Raw genomic sequence first — 19,679 nt, 5'->3', positions numbered from 1 at the left:
CACATAGGAAAATGACCAACTGGCTAAATTATAGGATAGGGTAAATATCATATAGCAAATCAATTACTATGGAAATGCCTTCTCCCATACACTTATGTTATTTAACATCTTCTTGATAGCTATGACATGAAGCACTCGAATCTTCAGGCTATGTCTTTGATGATATCCAAATAATTCGTGTTCAGAATGAACAAATAAAGTAGTTATGACTCAGTATATTCTTAGAAAAAGGCAAAGCACATTCCAGAAACAATCCCCTGAACACTAGAACACCAACAGTTCAGTTACCTCATTTCTGAGTAGAAATGGAAAAATTAAGAGGGTCAAAACTACTCAATAATGGGAAACATGTAAAGCCAAAAATAAGGAAAGCATACCCATGTTTCTTTTCTTGTGTCAGGTGCATTTTCCACGAATATAACATGGGTGGCTGTCAAATACAAAGTACCCAGTGTTGCCTTTTTAGAAGATACTCGATCTACCAAGCGTACATTTTCAACCTAGAAAAATCAGATTGATAGAAAAAGTTTTAGGAAAGCAAGAGAGTTAGTCACAAAATAGTAGGTATTTCATGCCTAGTCTAAAATATAATTTTGAGAACTACTCAAATAAACACCAAAATAGGGTTGTTGGAATGGTTCAAATGGTAGTGTACCTGCCTAACAAGCGCAAGGTTAAACCCCAGCACCGCAAAAAAAAAAAAAGAACATAATTTATATCAAAAAATAAAAATTCACCAGTTATTAAAACATGATTTTAAATGGACCACAAGATTCTTAATAGGTATTATGTATTTCTTTGAGTTTAAAGGGGTCAAGTGTTTTTTTATTTCATTGCAATTATATACAATTTCCAACTTAAAGCAAATAGTAAATTAAAATTCTGAGTTTACCCAATGACTATGTGCAAAATATATCCTAAAAAAGGAAACAATATTTTGTTTCTAAAGCTTTTGTGGTTGTCTAATTTTGTATAAAGTATTATGAAATAAATATAATATGGGCTAAATACTAAAATGTGAATATTGAGCAATATAGTATGAAATAAATGTTCATATGGGAGGAAAAAATATCAAAAGACAAATATATTTAAATAATCCTACTACTTTGAGATCTTTACATTCATTTATATAATAAAATTTTTGTAGTGAATGGAATTCTCACTGAACTAAAACCTAGGCTGTTGAAAGAGCTGTCTAGAAACACCTTTGATCATGCATTCATCTGTTTTATGAATAGGCACACTGAGATCATACCAACAAAAAATGCAATGGGAATAACACAATCTCTGTAGATCATGTGTAGGGCTGAACACAGTGACTTCTATAATAAAACAGAGCTAATTCTATCCACTGAATTAATTATGGCTATGAAATTTTTAATAATGATTTTTATTTCTTATGCAGTTATAGATTTATCAATTCAGTTAAAACCTACTTTCCTTATAAACTATCTTCTTTTTGCAGATTTTCAAATTCTTATAGTCTTTTCAACCCTTTGCAGGATTTGTCACAATAATCATGATGGCTAGAACTCATTTTCTCTCCTCTCATTCCTAATATTGTGAATTATGTTTTTAAACATTTTGTGACTATATAGGTAAAGGTTTTTCTTCAGAATAAAAAGTCCTGAATTTATCAATTCCATATTTCTTTCTTAATATTTTAATATCTACCTTTGCATGATATCATATCATGTGGTTTGTGTTTTTCCCCCTAAACTCTAAGATTTAATAGCACATTAATTTTCATTATTTTTGGTTAATAATACAGTTTTTTAAATTCAGTCATTTTCCTCTAAGTAAATTTTTGGCTACAACCTACAAATTTTGTTTGTGGTATTGGTGTTCCTATTTTTCCTACTTTCTAAAAAGCCTCTAATTCCAGCTTTTACTTCTTTGAGCCAAGAATTTTTAAGGAGTGTACTTTTCATTTCCCACATCATTTTATTTAAAATTTTGTTACTAAAAATTCTATTTTGAACTATCTATAAGAAGGATATTATAAGAGTAGTAGAAGGAGAAAATTAAAGCCAATGTCATTGTAAACTATTTGAGGGGAAAAAATGTAATTTGCATGCTAAAATATGTCTAAGCAAAGCACAAATCCAGGGGCACTATACCAGATAACAATATATAATAATGGAATACAAATAACTTTTCTGCTCCTAGGGGAACAAAACTTTATTGAATAGTATATTGACCATAGATAATATTGATCATAAATAATGTTTTCTGAGACGAAAGGTTGAGAACAGATTATTTTCCCTACAAAAGTGAAAGAGGGTAATTTAAGTATACCACTTAAATTATTTTTAGAAAACCCTAGGGGAATAGAATAAGGTACATAAATGTTGGCAGAAAGGAATATTTAATAGGATTTTTCCATGTCCTTTTGTTAACTTTGGATGATAGTGTAGGAAAATTAAATTTCAAAATATGGCAACAGTTCTTACAGGTCCCAGAGCTGTCAAAAGCAATTTTGAAGTTTGGAAGAGTGAGGAAAGAACATGAGGGAAACACTCTGTGATTTCCCAGTGATGTGCAACAACAAAAAGAAATACAAAAATTTAAATTTTGTCATCTTAGAAATATTCAGGGGCCATTTGGTGGTATAAACAGTAATGTTGACTAATTCTCAGATTTATCACACATGGTTTTGACCAAGCATGTTTTATGTACATATACATATGTAAAATTAAATAAAATTTCAAAAAAATAATTCCTGTATGTATACTCTCTGCAGCTCAATAGATGCAAAGAACCCTTCAGTAGTTTCAAGTACGTTTTTGTTTAAATCTTTGTGCTATTTATCCTTAATTTTGGAAAAATATGCATCCCCAAAAGCAAAAAGTGCCAAAAACAGAGTGAAAATGAAAGGAGTTAACTGGAATGATAAAGTGGAAGTTTGAGGATTTTGTTTTTGTTTTTGTTTTTAAAAGATGCAGGTCTTCAGCACTAATTGGGTGGGTAGTACTTCAGAAAGAGTGAACCAGTATCTGAAATATAACAGTGGATTCTATGCATTCTGGAAACCTTCAGTCTTTCCTCAATTGCAATCTTCTTGGAACTGCCTGAAAATACCAGTTTTCTATACTAAGATATCCAGATTACCTAAAATGAAATAAATCTCAGGCTTCTAGTACCATACTGAAGACCTGCTGGCGCAACAAACCATGCTTCATTGTTCAGCTAACTTGATTCTAATTCATATAAAAAGCTACACCACAATAAAGCCTCTATCACACTTGCAGAGATAAGATTCAGGAAACTACTCATTTCTTGGAGCAAAGTTCTTACAATTCATCTACATACATTACTGAAGGTACTACATGAGTTCATGCAGTGGAAATGACATTTATTCTATGCACCCCATTCTGAATTCTTGGTTGTACATTTTTCACATCTTGAGAGTTCTGAGAATGACAGCTCTGAAAATAAATTCTATCCATCATAATTACTATGATTACATATCCTCGTGTCATTTAATTAGAGCTGTTCTTCCTTTGTGGGATATAAAAATCCTGGTGCCTCTGACACCAGTGATTTCTTACATTTGCAGAGTGAAGTGTAGTCTTTGGCATGAAAAAAAAAAAGATAACCTAGGAAGACCCTGGAGAGTAGGGAAGAAAAGTATGAAGAACTAATGTTCACAGATCTCAGGAAGAGGAAGAATTTGAAAAACAGTCTCAGGAATGGCCAGATATTATAACCAGAGATTTAGTCTGCAGTGAAAAAGCAGAGTAACTCTTTTAAGACAGAGGAGATATTTATGTCAAATACTGTCGCCAGACAGAGGGCGAAGAGAACTGCAAATTGCCTACTGTAGCAAGTCACATAAAGACTCTACTAGTGACTTAGCCAGTGAGCCTCCAAACAGAGATCAGAAGCTGTAACACAACAGCCATAGGCAGGCCCTGAGAAAGGAAAGATTCCAGTCTAAGCAGAATGGAGGCTGTAACTTGGCAAAAGCTTGAGAGCTTGACCACTCATTTTACTGAAACATGGTAAAAAAAAAAATTTCAGAAGCAACCAGAGGATCAAAAGCTCTCATAGAAAGAAGCAATTTAAGGAAAGGAAATCTACATTTAATGATAAATATTGTGAGAAAAAACTCCACTAAGAAGAATGCTTGAGGAATATGCTCTAAACGATTAGAAAGGAGATTTGGATGATTTGACAAGGATTTGTTTATCCTCCTATGCAAAACTCAGCAGATTATATCAGAGGTAACTATGAAAATCCCCATGGAGTTGGCAGATATTCTCTGGAGAGCTTTGAACTTTTGAAGAGAAGACAATGGGAGCACCAACATATCACGGGCCAGGCCCCCCGCTGTCACTTGCTTTAGAAAAAAATGACCAAAATAACCAAGTGTAAAAAGAATAACCAATATTTCTAAGGTATATGTTTAATACTTATGCCATGTATTGTGTTATCACTTTGCATATCTGAGTCAGTACATTACCACAATAAACTCATAGGTTCTTACATAATCAAAGTTTTCTTTAGAGACTTGATCAAAATGACCTCAGGTTTTGTCAGTCCCAACTAGGTATTCCCCCTCCAAAACCCAATCTCCTTGCTCATCATGGCTATAGGTACTAGTGAATACTTTTGAGGTCATAGTATTGCTATTGAAGTTTAGTATGTTTACAGTAAGTTAACCTATTACTTTGGAAATTTTATTCATGAAATTCAAATTCTGGATATAGAATCTTTAAGGTAAAATTATATGATAAAACTGTATTGACAAGCCACTCTCAAGATATTATTATTGAGATAAACTCAAGGATAGAAGCTTGAGAATAGGATACAGGAGTCCAAATGTTGGTACAAACAGACTTTCTGGATTCTCAACACTAATAAAAGAGAGAACACTAAATATCTGATTCTATTCAACAAGCTGTCTGTGTATAGCACAGTGTTAGGTTCTCAGAAGAAAACAAAAGAATGAATAGATTAAGAGTCATTGTACCCTCAAGAACCTTACAGTTTCAATGGAAAGACTGCCCGGTTTAACATCTCTTCCCTCCTCCACTGGGCTTACATTGAAGGGGTTTCAACAGTTTTCTAGGCCATGTCTGAAAAGCTTCAGACAAAACATAGGTCTCCATCACAGCACTGCCAGGTTTTGAAATAGGACACCCTGGCTGCAGAACACAGCCCTTCTTCATCCTTCCTTGGCTGCCTAGGCGTCAAGAGGACTTTTTAAATAACTGAGAGACAGGAGCCTCTCTTAAGCTATTCTCATCAAGCCACCTTCTAATTTCAATCTCAATAGAACATAAGCCTTTGCTTTCTACTCTGCAGGTGAAATAACAAACTGATGAACATTTAGGGTTCTAGAATCATCTGAGAAGTATTCAGAGCAGGGTGGATTTACCATTTATTGAAAAGAAAAGAAGGAGAAACCAATGACACTGGCCACAAGTTGTTCGTGGGCCAAAGACCAAGTCTCTCTGGTGCCATATAAATTAGGCTAAAGGTTACTTTCAATCATTTTGGGGAAGAGATTCAGAGATTGTTGGACAGGGACAAATCCTAATGTCTGAAGCAGCCAAAACCTAAGACAAGTTTATGTTCTAATCTAAGAAAAGCAGCTAGATAAATAGTTTGTCATGCTAAATTCAGTATCATGACATTTTCTGACTCTGCTAACATGAAAAGAAAAGTATTTGTAAGTAAAAAGGCCTAGATTCTGGTTCTAGTTCTAGTCTTGAAACTTAACCATTAGGCATACATAGGCATTTGAGTCTCTGAATTTTGATATGTAAAAGGCACCTAGACCCTCTAAGGAGTCTTATGTTTTCCTCCACATTAGCAGACTGTAGCTAGTTCCATGGTACTTCGACATTACCTAGAAAGACAATAACAACAAGTGTGATAATATATACAATAGCAATTCATTATGAAAAGCTCCAGAAATCTTTAGAAATGTGATTAGCCAACAGAACTCTTGAGATTTACTAAAGAAAGGAAACCCCATCCTCAATAACAAAATTAATTTGTTTTAGAGGCTACATTGATATCTGAAGTTCTAGACCAAAGAAGAATAATAAATACCCCAAGCCCAAGTATACTAACCCACCAACCTGGCAAAGAAGCTACTGGGACGCAACCCTTTTCAGTATCTCTGCTCCCCCTTCTTGGTCTTCTTTTGCTTTTTGCTTCTTAGGTATCCTATAGCATTTGTAAGATTTATTGAGCTATTTTCCATCCCATAATTACGTATCATTTGGTTGTACATTTGAATTGACATGACTTATAGCCTTCTGCTTGACTTCCTTAAAAGAAATGACATCAGACTCAATGTCCTTTTTGTACCATATTCAATCTTATGCCATAAAATTTTTAAGAGAAAATATTTCCTAAAACCTTTCTGAAAATATATATGTATATCAGAATGCCAACTTGATTTCTGATAACAAAAATTTTTACATATCTATTTAGCCATGTATCCACCTACTTTTTTCTTGTTTTGTGTAACTTTTAATGCTATTATTCAGGCTGCATGGTCCACCAACCAGTCTAGCTCCGTAGGGTCTATTCATCCAATGCCCATTGGCCAGAAGGCACATGAGTGACAAGGACAACTGAAACATAAGCCAGTGTTGAAATCATTACAGAAATGAGGGCCTAAAAGTATAGGCAGAGTTTGTATTTAGTATCAGCTGAGCCATATAATGTGAAAGTATAAAACACAGAAAAAGTACGTTAATGCTACAGCTTATAATACAAATCAGTACTTCAGTTTTTAACTCTTTTACATAGTAATTAGCACTATGGCTACTACTTCAGCTCCAACCAGAGCCTACTCCCCTTTGCTGACGGTTGGTACCAAATTAGAGCAATCTAGGGTAAATTCCTTACAGAAAAGCTGATGCGACAGGCGGCAACAGAACTGTGGTGGATTCCATTTAACTTCACCCTGCAGCAAAAAGGGCCAGAGCAGGGTGAGTAACAACACAGCCACACTTTACTGTCTAGTGAACAAATGCTGTTTATATTACCCTGTACCAGGTATTGTCCATATGCTACCTCCACTCAGTTCAGAGACAGACAGGGTGACCCCACTTCATGGATGATAAAGAGAAGTCCATGAATAGCAAATCAATTGGTAGGCCTCATAGCTAGCAAGTGACTGAGCCCAACTACAAGTCAGCAGTGTTCCTGTTCCTAGACTTCTTCCATTCTCTCCCTCTTCATTACAGGCCTGGTAATGTAAGTTAAGAAAAAGTATCATGGCTCAAAATTTTATCCTCCGTTTTCCCTTCGATTTCAATTATGTGCATTCACATTTGCAAGTAAATGTTGACAAGTAAAAAGTTCTAGAGAATACTAGTATTAAAAGATGTGTAATATTTTATTGATAAAATCTATCCCTTAACAAGAAAAATAAAGTTCTAGAGAATGCTAAAAAATTTTTTTACTCATTTTGTGTTACACAGCTTGGCTGGCCACTTCACACACACACACACATACACACACAGCACACTCACACACATGCACACACCTGCTCACATTTGTCTTGCCTGAAGGGGTAAACCTGATGGTTCCATGATCAGCCATATAGTTTCAATTACAAAGTGTGAAGACCTCTATAGGGCACCCTTCCAGGAACCTTCTAACTGGTCTTACATTAATTATACAAATGACCTAATCAGAAATTCCAAAATTATGTCACTGTCTATAAACAATGGTCCATTAGTAACACTTTCCATCTGTAACAGTCACTAAGATGGCTAAATCTCCAGAACAATAAATATCCCTCTTGAGGAACAGCCTATGTGTGAGAGAGACAAGTGCACATATCATTAGTTCTTAACTAGTAACTATTACTAAGTAAATTCAGAGTTTTACCTTGTTTAAATTTTTTATTGGCATTCATTATAGTTTTGTACGGGAGGGGGCTTTCATTGATGACATTTGCATACCCAAAATCACCCCTGTATCACTCTCCTTCTCTCTCTCCCCCACTTAAAAATGTTTTCAGCAAGTTTCATTGTTCTATTTTCATATATGCAAATAAAGTACTTCTACATCCTCACTCATCCTTTCTGTGATCTCTCCCTGTTCCAGCTGGCAACTGTGCCCCAACTGAGTATTTTACTTTCCTGCCATTCTTTTCTTTCAGTGTGCATTAATTGTATCAAGGGGTTTCATTGTGCCATTTCAAATACGTATACATTATATTTTAATCTAAATAAGTCTATTGCTTTTTCTATCCCCATCTCTTCATCCACCTATTGGTCAACAGCTTTCACTGAGATTACTGCCACTGAAATACTGAGATTTCTTATATCACTTTCATACATAGTTGCAATATATTTTGCTATGATTCAATTTCTTATATCTGTTACTTACTTTATGTTTGTGATTTCAATTCCATGTTAAAGTAATAGCAACTACGGAGTTTGCCAGGAAGATGGAAGATTCAATTGTAGTTGGAAAAGTAATTTGATATGCAATATGAAAAACTAGAGCAAAAACAAACTCTCTAGACCATTCAAAACTGCTATAATCTCATATTATTACAGAAAAAAAGTTTTTAATGTTTCCAATTTTAAAAGGAAGCACATTTTATCCCTTCTTGCATAAAGTTGCTTAAACAAATAAAGATGGATAGCCCTGAGGCTCCTGGAGTTTTCTAATCCAGACTCTTGGTGGATAAATCAGGAAAATCCATCATTTACCCAAAAGGCTGGTTTAATCTGTTTAAAATTGTAAAACCAATAAAAGTCATTTCCCAGGACCATTTTATTCCCAGGACCATTGATCTGAGAGGAACTAAAGGGAAGGATAAAAATTATAGAACACAGTCCAAGAAAATATATGACATACATCCAAAAGAAACAGGGATTCTGTCCTTCATGCGATCCACAAAGACTTTCAGTATAACATAGAAAACTATGTTAGCAGGATACTAAAGATGTATGAAAAGAGCCATTATTTTCAAGATACTAAGAATAATTAACTCTTTAAAAAATAAATCCTGTTATGAAATGAATTTATTTCAAAAACATAATTAATGGAATCACCTATAACACAAAACAACTTGTGGAAAAAATTCTTATAAAAATTAGACAGTTGATATTCATCAGTTTAAGTCCTTCCAATTTAATTAGCTTATTAATTAGTCATGTTAATTTGTTAAGTGCCTAACTCTGTGCCAGGGACTCAGACTATTTATCAAAAAATCCTAACTAGTAATCATACTCACAGATTAGTAGACTCCATCTCTCTTAAGACCCAGCTAGGAAAAATAAACAGAAATTTCAATCTCATATGGTTTAAGCCAAAAGGAATTTATTGCTCATATATCTATCAAGGATAGTGGTAGGACTGGTTCAGACTAGTCAAGAGCTCCTCATCCTACACCTTCTATCTACTGGGCCTTCTCTCTCTGCTCTGAACGGACCTGGCAACCACTAGTTATCACTTACCTCATCTGTGACCAAGAGTTAAAACATCAGCCCGAGCAAAGTATCATGCATTTTACAGGGTCACACACTAATCCTGAAACTACTCTGTGTGATTATATAATGATGTGATTTGGGTAGACAGACTGGCAGTATATAACAATACCCCAAAAATATAGACTGAGCAAACCTCTTCAGATGGAATAAGGAAGAATAGAAGATGGGCAACCAAGGACTAGCACATGCTTAGGACATGCTTAGTCTAGCACATACTCTGTTCCCCAAATTATTACTCATAGTATCCTGTGACACATCTTGATCCTGTCTCTCTCTATTCAAAATCACAACGGCTACTCCCTATTGCCGAGCAATGGCCTTCCACAACCTGGTCCCGTCAGACGAGCAGAGAAGGTCCCTCCTTTCATACCCAAGACAATCATCAGTATCATATGGGAACTATCCCTGAGTATTCTCCAAAGACATAGTGATATCAAAATCTATGCTTGAATCCTTCATTCTCTTCCTTCCTCTATCAACAGCTATTTGGCCATATCTTCAACCTTACCTTTTCAAGTACCCACTTTGCTCTGGCTGGAGCCAGACTCAGCCAGGTTAACTAAAGTAGGGGAGTTTAGGTTTTCCAAAGATCCACAATCCAAAGGGTTTTAGATAGATCCACGGTAGATACATATATATTTTAAAAACCAAGAGAGAAAGGACAACTCAGTATATTGAGTCTATTATTATGCTGGCTATATAAAGTGACAATAAAATTAATTAAACTATTGGAACTTTACGCACATAAGAGTTATAATATACTAACTTCCAAATGTAAATAATGTCCATCTTTCCTCATTTTCTAGAATTACAATATTGGATACTTGTATTTCAAAAGTCTTTTTGAGTCACTTATAAATTCCAATTCATTTCTGTGTTATTAAGTAAGACTCAGCAAAAAATATAGATTTTTGAGAAATTAGATTTTGAAAGAAAAAGATAAAACTTTACACATAAAAATTCTTCTTCCTAAATGAGGTCAAGATAAAGAAAACATCTGGATAATTTTGGATAGACGAGTGTCTACAAATGAACAGGCTGTTGTCCTAGCCACCTATACTGGTTAAGATTTTACTGACATTTAGCTAAACTATTTTAAATGTTCTGCGGAAGGATAACAAAGCTAAAATAGTGACACAGAACTCCAACTGGTTAAGAAATGAAGAGTGCTGGGAATTTTGGGAAAAGGCAAAGAAGAGAAGGAAGCTCATTTTGGCTCAGGGAAAACTACAAACATGCCAGAGCTGACTCATAAATAAGATGCCAGGCACTACAGAGTTTTGCACAAGGCCCATGTAATTTATTTTGGTAGAGTGACCTGGATGTGTAGGTTTAAAAGAACATGTGCTGCTGAACAAAAGAAGAATCCTAGGATTTATTTCAACACCATCTTAAAATAGCCTCAACCAAAAATACCATTTTCAACAAGCACAAATAAGAGAAAAAGAGGAAGAAAGATATTAAAAGGAAAAGTAAATTATGAACAGATGTTAGACCCAATGTAGCTCAAAGAATAAGTGTATGGTGTGACCTATTAAAGATAGCTGGGTTAAAATCAATAAACTCAGTTAAAAAGTACTCTTGGGAGAAAAAGACCTTGTGTTGAAGCAATATAGAAAGTTCAAAGCTTATTTTGTGATGATGATGATTTTCCTCTAAAATATTTTGAAAACTATAATAGTTTGACAAAAGCACTAGTAAAGCACTCAAACTGTCTACTTGCACAACTCTATGAGAACCACGGGAAAACATTTTTCCAAAGCCATGCTGTGCCAAATGGAACTTACTGCTAATCCAAAGAGAAAAGATAGACATGGCAGAGAGAGAAGCAAGTCTTATGCTCCCTCCCATCAATTCCTGGCAAGCCAGAAGGCAAAGGGTTACATTTGTCCATACAGGGCAAGGCCTAGTTCCAACCTGTCTGTACATTCCCATGCCTTACTCTTGGACTCTGAAGTTCTAACAGATAGATTACATAATTGTTCACTTTTTCTTTCTCCTCTTACAGCACAGCTCTCTCCCAAGTCCTTCAGTCTCTTTCTGGGGAATGAGTGCAAAGCAAATGCCTTTCAGTCATAAGATGTGAGGTCTCTTCTGAGGCCCCAAAGAAAAGTATACTATTGTATTGTTACAATGGACTAAGGTTACCAAGATCCCATACCCAACACAGTATGCTTCACTCAAGCCTAATGCTGAAGGTTCATCTCCTTATTAACACCTTACCTCAACCTCTCCTCATTGTTACCATTGTCTAACTGCTGTGACACCTCTGGTCATTTACACTTACCTTACAGTGCTTTATTACAGCTATTCTTACTGTGCTACTCTATGTACATATATTCTGTTTATTTTATGTCTCACCTTTCCTGCAATGTCATGAACAGGGCCTGGCACTCAACTTACTTTTCTAGAACATGTTGTAAGTAAAGAAACAAAGGAGAAAAGAAAAGAAAGATGAATTTTGTCTGTGCATGGTCTCAACTTCCCTTAGGCTATTCATGGTCACCTGACCACCAGCCACAGTCTCTCCATTAGGTCATATAACTTAAATTGAGACTGTATATAAGAAGAGTAAGAAACAGGCTATTAGAAAATACTGAAGCTTGGACACAAAATCACAGTGAGCCATTTCTGTTATTCATAAATTCAACAAAGATTTAGTGGGCCCCTCTGTCCTCACTTAGCAGGCTCCTGGATGCTGGGGATAAATGGGTAAACAAGAGAGAAGTTGCTGCTCATAAAACCTTGCATTCTGTCTGGGGATAAGTAAGCAGGAAATAACCAAAATACATAAATAGGCAAGAAAAAAAGCGTGCGTGTGTGCGTGCGTGTGTGTGTGTGTGTGTGTGTGTGTGTGTGTGTGTGTGTGTGTTTATGCATGTACACACCTTTCCAAAGGCAGTACCAAAGATTCAAAGGAGGAAATTAAAGCAATAAGCAGTTGGGTGAGTAGGGAAGCAGGCTGTCCAGGGAAGTCTTCTCTAACTACAAACAATTTTATATTTCAGTAGAGAACCAAAGTAAGTGAGAAAGCCAGCCACAAGGAAGTCTGGGGAAAGAGTATTTCAGGTAGAGGAAACAAATTGCAAAAACCCTGAGCAGAAACAACTTGGATGTATTCAGGCTCTACAAGCAGGTGAGGATGTCTGATCAGAGTTCATGAGCCACAAGAGGTCATGTGGTGACACATGCAGAGGGAGTGTGAATCTTGAAGGGCCTTCAGGGACAATGATAAAAATTTGTCTTTGACTTCCAGTGGGAATAGGAAGTGAACTGAAGGGTTTAGGAAATAAACCTACCAGAAATGGAAGATTGTCATAGGTCTGGGTAAACAGTGATTATATATACATATGTTTAAAAAATCTGCAATTTTATTTTTGTTTAACTCTGTAGAATAACGTAAGAAATCGTTCACAGCAATTTGAGAATAACACAGGCCTCCACCTACCTTGAATCTTGAGATGTAAAATATTCTCTAGCAAAGTGAAAGCATCAAGGACTATCTGATCAATGTGAATAAATGCATGAACAATCTGACTATCTGCCTATCTGGGATCAGCATCACTTTCTTAAACCACCACTACTCAAACTGGCTTAACTGCACCTTGAAAATTCTATATAACTTGTGCTTTTCTACATGTCCAAAGGAATAAAACTTTCTTTCACAGCTTGTCAGTAAATTTATTTCTCTGGGAATCTGTGATAAGCAGTGTTTTAATATGTGAAAAAGAGGAGAAAAGTAAATATACAATTTTTATAAAACTGTCATAGCCTGCCACAAAACTTTAAGTGTAAGTTATTTTTAAACCAGTTTAAATAGCTGTGGGAGGAAGGGTTGGGCTTATGTCCTGGGAAGTACTTTTACTCCCAAAAGCTTCAGCTAGCTGTCCTCCAGGGTAAAGGTCACTAGAAAAAATAATTTCGACTGTTCCTGGACTAAAAAATATGGTACAAATGAGCTGCTTGAACTTGTGAGTCCACTATTAGCATACAAAACTGAACCTTCACATGACAGATCCTGAATCATGGGTTTCTAGTCCAGAGGTTTAATGTCATACATACTTCACGGCTTGTCCTACTCAGAATGGAAAAATAAAATACAGTTAAAAAAATCAAAATAAGCTTTAAATAAAGATGAAAATATATATGCTCATTTGTTCTGTGAAAAGCAGCATTCTGGGTATAGTTTTGCCTGCAGTGAGAGGATAGAAGTGAGAGCCAATCCTCAACAGTCAGTCATGTAAATTCACTGGGGAAATGGTGAAATTTACTAATCAAAAAATAGTGGCTGGCAGCATACATATACATAAAGGGTTAGTTTCTTATCTTCATCATACCTCATCAAACTGTGGTGTTTCACATGGCATAAAACCTTCACTGCATCCTTAAAAGCATCCTTAAAACATTAAAAATGCTTTTCTGGTGGCACAAATTTACCAAGGTACTTTCCACCTCTTAAAAGACAAGATAGGTCTTCCAGCTTCTTCTCTACATATCTACTCTAAAATGACCCTCCCACAGGAATCTAAATCCTGTCTCCCCGGCTTTGCTTAATAGGCTACTGCAGAGACTTTCTGAGCAAAACTGGATTCCCTTCTGAAAAACTATGTCTTGCAGAGATGAATGTTTTTATTGAAGAAAAGTATGCTCTGAAGCATGGGTGTGAACCAGAGTTGGGTTACACAAAGCCATCCTTTGTTGCTTGTCTCCTGAAGGGGGCCAAAATAATTAAACCCACTGGGCAGTGGGGAAATGAGTAAGTAGGTCAAAAGAAATGTTTGGTTTAGCAAAATTCTTCTTATTCTTGAAGTCCATAGAGGTTCCTGTAGTATACAAACCTGTGGTCACCTCCTTTGTACAAGGACAAGAAATATACCTCAAGCCGGGTGCCGGTGGCCATGCCTGTAATCCTAGCTACTCAGGAGGCTGAGATCTGAGGATTATTATGGTTCAAAGCCAACCAGGGCAGGAAACTCCATGAAACTCTTAGCTCCAATAAACCATCAGAAAACCAGAAGTGGCGCTGTAGCTCAAGTTGTAGAGCGTTAGCCTTTAGCTGAAGAGCTGAGGGACAGCGCTCAGACCCAGAGTTCAAGCCCCATGACCGACAAAAAAAAAAAAAGAAAGAAAAAGAAAAAGAAAAAAGAAATATACCTCAGTTCTACCTGCCACATTACTTAATGCTTAACTGTATCCTATACATTTACATCTTACAAGTTATAGGTTAGGGAACCAAGGTGTAAAGACATGTCCTATCACTTATTCAAGAAAAAGACTGTGTGACACTGGCTAAGGATAGATAGAGATCAAAGAAATAAGAACTAAGAGTCCAGAAAGAAACCCAGGCAATTATGGTAAACTGATTTTCACCATGTATGCCAAGACAATTAGATGGGTTAAAAAAATTATTTTCAATAAACTAGAACAACTGCAATCCTGCAAGCAATAATTAAATTTGGATCTTGACCCTATACCATAAACAAAAATTAATTCCAAGTGGATCAGAAACCTAAACTGCAAATTTTTGTGACCTTAGACTTTTTTATGTGATGCATAAAGAAGTACAGTAACAAAAGTTAAAAACCAGAAAAACTATACTCCAAGAAAATTAAAAAATTTTGTGCTTCACAGATCAACAATAAGAAAGTAAAAAGATGCCAGGGACAGTAGTGCATACCTGTTATCCTAGATTCTTGGGAGGCGGAGACAGGATGATCATGGCTCAAGGCTAGTAAGGACAAAGCATTAGTGAGATACTATCTCAAAAACAAACTTGGATCAGGTTCCTGCCTGTGTCTTTGACACAATGAATAATTCCATCTAGGGGTCTATCCTATGTGGGTAATGATGAATGCTCACAATAATTAATAAATGAGAAGTGTTGTAACACAGTAGCCTTAAAATGGAGAAATGGTTAAGTGGCAATAATGCCAAAAAACTGAAAAAGAACACATGCTTTTCAAAGAACGTATTTTTGAAGACTACAGGACAGAAAGCTCAAAGAAAAACTGCAAAACTAAACTGGTTAACTCTAAACTTGAAAGCATACAAAATGTTTGGTGTAAAGGAAAAAAATTGCCAAAAGAAAATTTCCTCAGTTATTAACAGCACTCGGTTATTATATAAGCACTCCATATTACTTTTATAACCTAACAATAATTCACAGATGAAGTCAAAGGAAGAAAAAACCCTTAGTGACAGTGGTATAATGGTGGAGAATAATCAGGGAGAGCAAATCTTCTCAGAGAACTTGAAAAGCAATCACTATTTTCAAATGAAAGATAGTAAGTTGATGAGTTTGATATTAATTCTAGACAAGACTGCAATAGTTTCTTTAGTGAAACTTTATACAAACCCCAAAAAGGAATCCATTTATCAGCAAGAACATCATGGGTTTTCTCACTCCTCATTTCACATGACTGTTTCTCCTTTCTCAATGAACTATTTGGGGAGGTGGTACAAGACAGACTTAACCAAATGCCAGAAGACATCAAACTAAGAGAACTAATAAATCTGCCATGATCCTGAGGGAAGGGCAAGAAGTTTAAATCACTAAGATTTCATATCCTTCCATTCTTTGATGATATAAAGAATAAAGTAATGGAAAGCAAGTACACTAAACAATGCACGTAACTAATCTAAGAGGAGAGGTGATATCAGTAGTTAAAAATGATTACTTAAGACATAGTTCTAAATCCGAGGAAAAAAATTCAACATAAATAAGTGTAAAGTTTTATAAAACCTAGCCATTAATGAATACTGGGCTTTTTTGCTCTTCAGCTCAAGGCAAGCGCTGTACTGCTTGAGCTGCAGTACCACTTCCAGTTTTCTAGGGGTTTATTGGAGATAAGAGTCTCATAGACTTTCCTGCCCAGGCTGGCTTTGAACTGTGACCCTCAGATCTAAGCCTCCTGAGTAGCTAGGATTACAGGCGTGATCCATGTATGCCCAGGTGACTTCTTTTTTAACTGTCTACAATCCTAACTACTTAGGAAACTGTGATCTGTCAGGATCACAGTTCAAAGCCATCATGACCAGGAAAGATTGTCAGCCTCTTACTTTGAACTAATCAGCAAAAAGCAAGAAGTGATTCAAGGGGCAGAGCACTAGTTTTGAGCAAAAAAGCTAAGGAACAGTACCCAAGCCCTAAGTTCAAACCCCAAGTACTTACATTCACAAACACACACACATACATGCACAGGCACCCAAAAGATATGACAGCCATAGATATCTAATACTTGTTAAGTCCTGTTAGAGGATCCATAATACTGCTAAGTAGGCAAAATATACTTTGAATTACTAAAAAAAAAATTCTAGAAAATGAAGTACTAAATTAAGAACTGATCATCCAGGGCTGGGAAGTTGGCTCAGTGGTAGAGCACTTGCCTTGCATGCCTGAGGCCATGGGTTCGATTCCTCAGCACCACATAAGCAAAAAAGAAAAAACCTGGAAGTGGCGCTGTGACTCAAGTGGTAGAACGCTAGCCTTGAGCTAAAGAGCTGAGGGACAGTGCCCAGGCCCGAAGTTCAGGCCCCATGACCGGACCCCCCCCCAAAAAAAATAAGAACTGATCATCCCTTCAATCATTATTGGAGGCATGCTTCCTTGGCGCCAGTCTGTATTAGAAGCTATAAGTTAGCCCTCACAGGGCTCCCAGTTAAGGAAGGAGCTTGGCATCAAATAAATAATTGGTCAAATAAATAAAACAATCATTAGTGAAGAACATAAAAGAAAAACATAAGGTTCCATGATAAACTACAACAAATAGGTCTGATTTAGACAAGAAGGAAACAGCCTCTTTAATGAAATTATATTTAATCTGAAACTATGAACATGAACAACTTTGTAGGTGAGGAGGGAGGATTAGTGTTTCCCCAGGTAGAACAGCAATGCAAAAGTCCTGAGACAGGGAAGACCCTGTTGCATTTAAGAAAACTATCAAGACTCCATCAGATGGTTAGTTAAGTAAACATGGTCATAAAAAGATGCTATTGAGGCCTGGGAAGGTGGCTTAGTGGCAGAGCGCTTGCCTTGTATGCCTGAGGCCCTGAGTTTGATTTCTCAGCACCACATAAGCAAAAAGAGAAAAGCCGGAAGTGGCGCTGTGGCTCAAGTGGTAGAGCAGTAGCCTTGAGCTGAAGAGCTGAGGGACAGCGTCCAGGCCCAGAGTTCAGGCCCCACGACCGGACCCCCCCCCCAAAAAAAAAAAGATGCTATTGAGGGAAGATAGGATCAATCCACACATGGCCCCATAATCCTCCTTGGAAATTCTCACTTCATATCTAGGGTTGCTAGAGAAGTCAAGAATTTCAGCAGAGAAATAACCTGATCATTCTGTGTCATAGAAGTACCACCCAGGCCTTTCTGTGGAAAGGGATTGAAGAACTAAAGACTAAATGAGGAGACCAGTTAAGAGGCTCAGAGAATGTCGGTGCAGACTAGAGGGATAAGGGTAGAAAGATCGAGAAGACATTTTCAAGGTCTATATTATAGATAACTGCTTATTCTAAATTCTCCCACTTTCTTGGTTCCAGAAAAAGAAAAGCTTACATAGTGAGGATCCCAGACACATTAACATCAGTCCAGTACCAAACTAAATCCTACAAACACTTCAACTACTTCTTGGAGCTCTGAAGTCTTTTCATTTAAGGAAGTAGTACTTGAACTCAAATCATTTGAAGCCTCCAGCAAAACAATTTCTTACTGTCATGAGTTCAGAGTGGTAGAAGAGGCCTGGTGGTGAAGGAGCAGAGGAAAACCTCACTGTGCTGAATTCAGGTAATACTTTGTGTCATGTCCTCACTTCCTCCCAATTGCCTGTCATTGGAAAACTATCCTGGGAGAGAAATACGCTGCTGACTGCTGGGTATCTGCTCTATTAAAAGCTTCAGTTAAACACAAAGACATACACAAGGAAAGAAATGTGTACACAGCATTCCAAATTATTCATGACCATGTGTTTCCTTAAACTGTACTCCAGAGACTGGCACAGAACAGAGGCTGTGATGGCTACTGTACAATTTTCAAAGAGTCAATGAATGACTTGCCTTGTTGTAAAGAGAGAGCAACTGTGTATTACATACACATACATTTCTTTGCCTCTTAAAATAAAATTCTGCTGTTTCCATGGAAAATACCACTTGAAACTCAGTGTGTCAGATAAACAAATTGTGTACCCTCCTACCAACCCAAGACATGAGACCATGAGATCAAAAGAGAATCTTCTACACTGTTTCCCCAGAGTATATAGGAGCAAATAAAAGGATGAATTATGACCGCAAGCAACTGCGTGTTTTACAACACATACTTGGAAAGTAGTCTTACTCTCTTTTTATTGATAGTGAAAATTAATTGCTGACTTAAAATGCAAAACAAAAACAGGATGTTGACTATCCCCAAGGAATCATTAACTTTAAGCACTGTTCATATCATCAGCTTCTTTGAGGTTGTGACCATTTATTATAGATTTATACAATGACATGGCAGAGGTCTCCTAGTCCTCTGGTCTCCAAGTTACCACTCAGCTCTGCCTTTGCTCTTCATGGTAGAGTTGATCTTCTTTCCACTCTGCCTTCTCTACCTGCTGTACTTTGTACATATCTCTATCATATAATGACTTATTTATGGCTGGCATCCTTCTAGGCTATGAATTCCTATATGCTTGGTGCTCCCAGCATTTCACACTGAGCCTGACATATGATTGTCAAATGATTGTGGGACAAACTGAATAAACAAACAAATATCATTCATCCAATCTGCACCCTCCTAAATGTTAACAACCCTGCAATTTAATGACATGTCAGACAATTCTCCACACACACCAATTTCTTTCCATTTCAAGAACTGAAAGGGATTTCTTAGGTGCAATACTGATTTGAAGGTATCCATGAAAAACAATTTTAAGAATAAGTAATACTGCTTGCTACTAAGGCTTGTTCTAGGATGAACTGGAATATGGACTAGAAAAGCCTTTTACTACTCCAAAATTCATGTTCTATAAGAAAAATGACTGGGGCTGGGAAGGTGGCTCAGTGGTAGAGTACTTGCCTTGTATGCATAAGGCCCTGGGTTTGATTCCTCAGCACCATATAAGCAAAAAGAGAAAAGCTGGAAGTGGCGCTGTGGCTCAAGTGGTAGAGCGCTAGCCTTGAGCTGAAGAGCTGAGGGACAGTGCCCAGGCCCAGAGTTCAGGCCCCACAATC

At 36.6% G+C, this 19,679-nt stretch overlaps 1 protein-coding gene across 1 annotated transcript in view; it reads right to left on the bottom strand.

Moving 5' to 3' along the window:
• Mtmr7 (myotubularin related protein 7) overlaps positions 1–19,679 on the bottom strand; it is a 71,565-nt gene that overhangs the window by 50,116 nt on the left and 1,770 nt on the right. The window contains exon 2 of the mRNA XM_013026914.1: positions 378–500. Within this exon, the coding sequence (XP_012882368.1) occupies positions 378–500 (123 nt within the window). The remainder of the gene's footprint in view (positions 1–377; positions 501–19,679) is intronic.

Source organism: Dipodomys ordii, unplaced genomic scaffold, assembly GCF_000151885.1.
Source record: "Dipodomys ordii isolate 6190 unplaced genomic scaffold, Dord_2.0 Scaffold4, whole genome shotgun sequence".
NCBI lineage: Eukaryota > Metazoa > Chordata > Mammalia > Rodentia > Heteromyidae > Dipodomys > Dipodomys ordii.
Note: the sequence above shows the minus strand (reverse complement) of the source record. Positions and strands in the feature narration are given on the sequence as shown.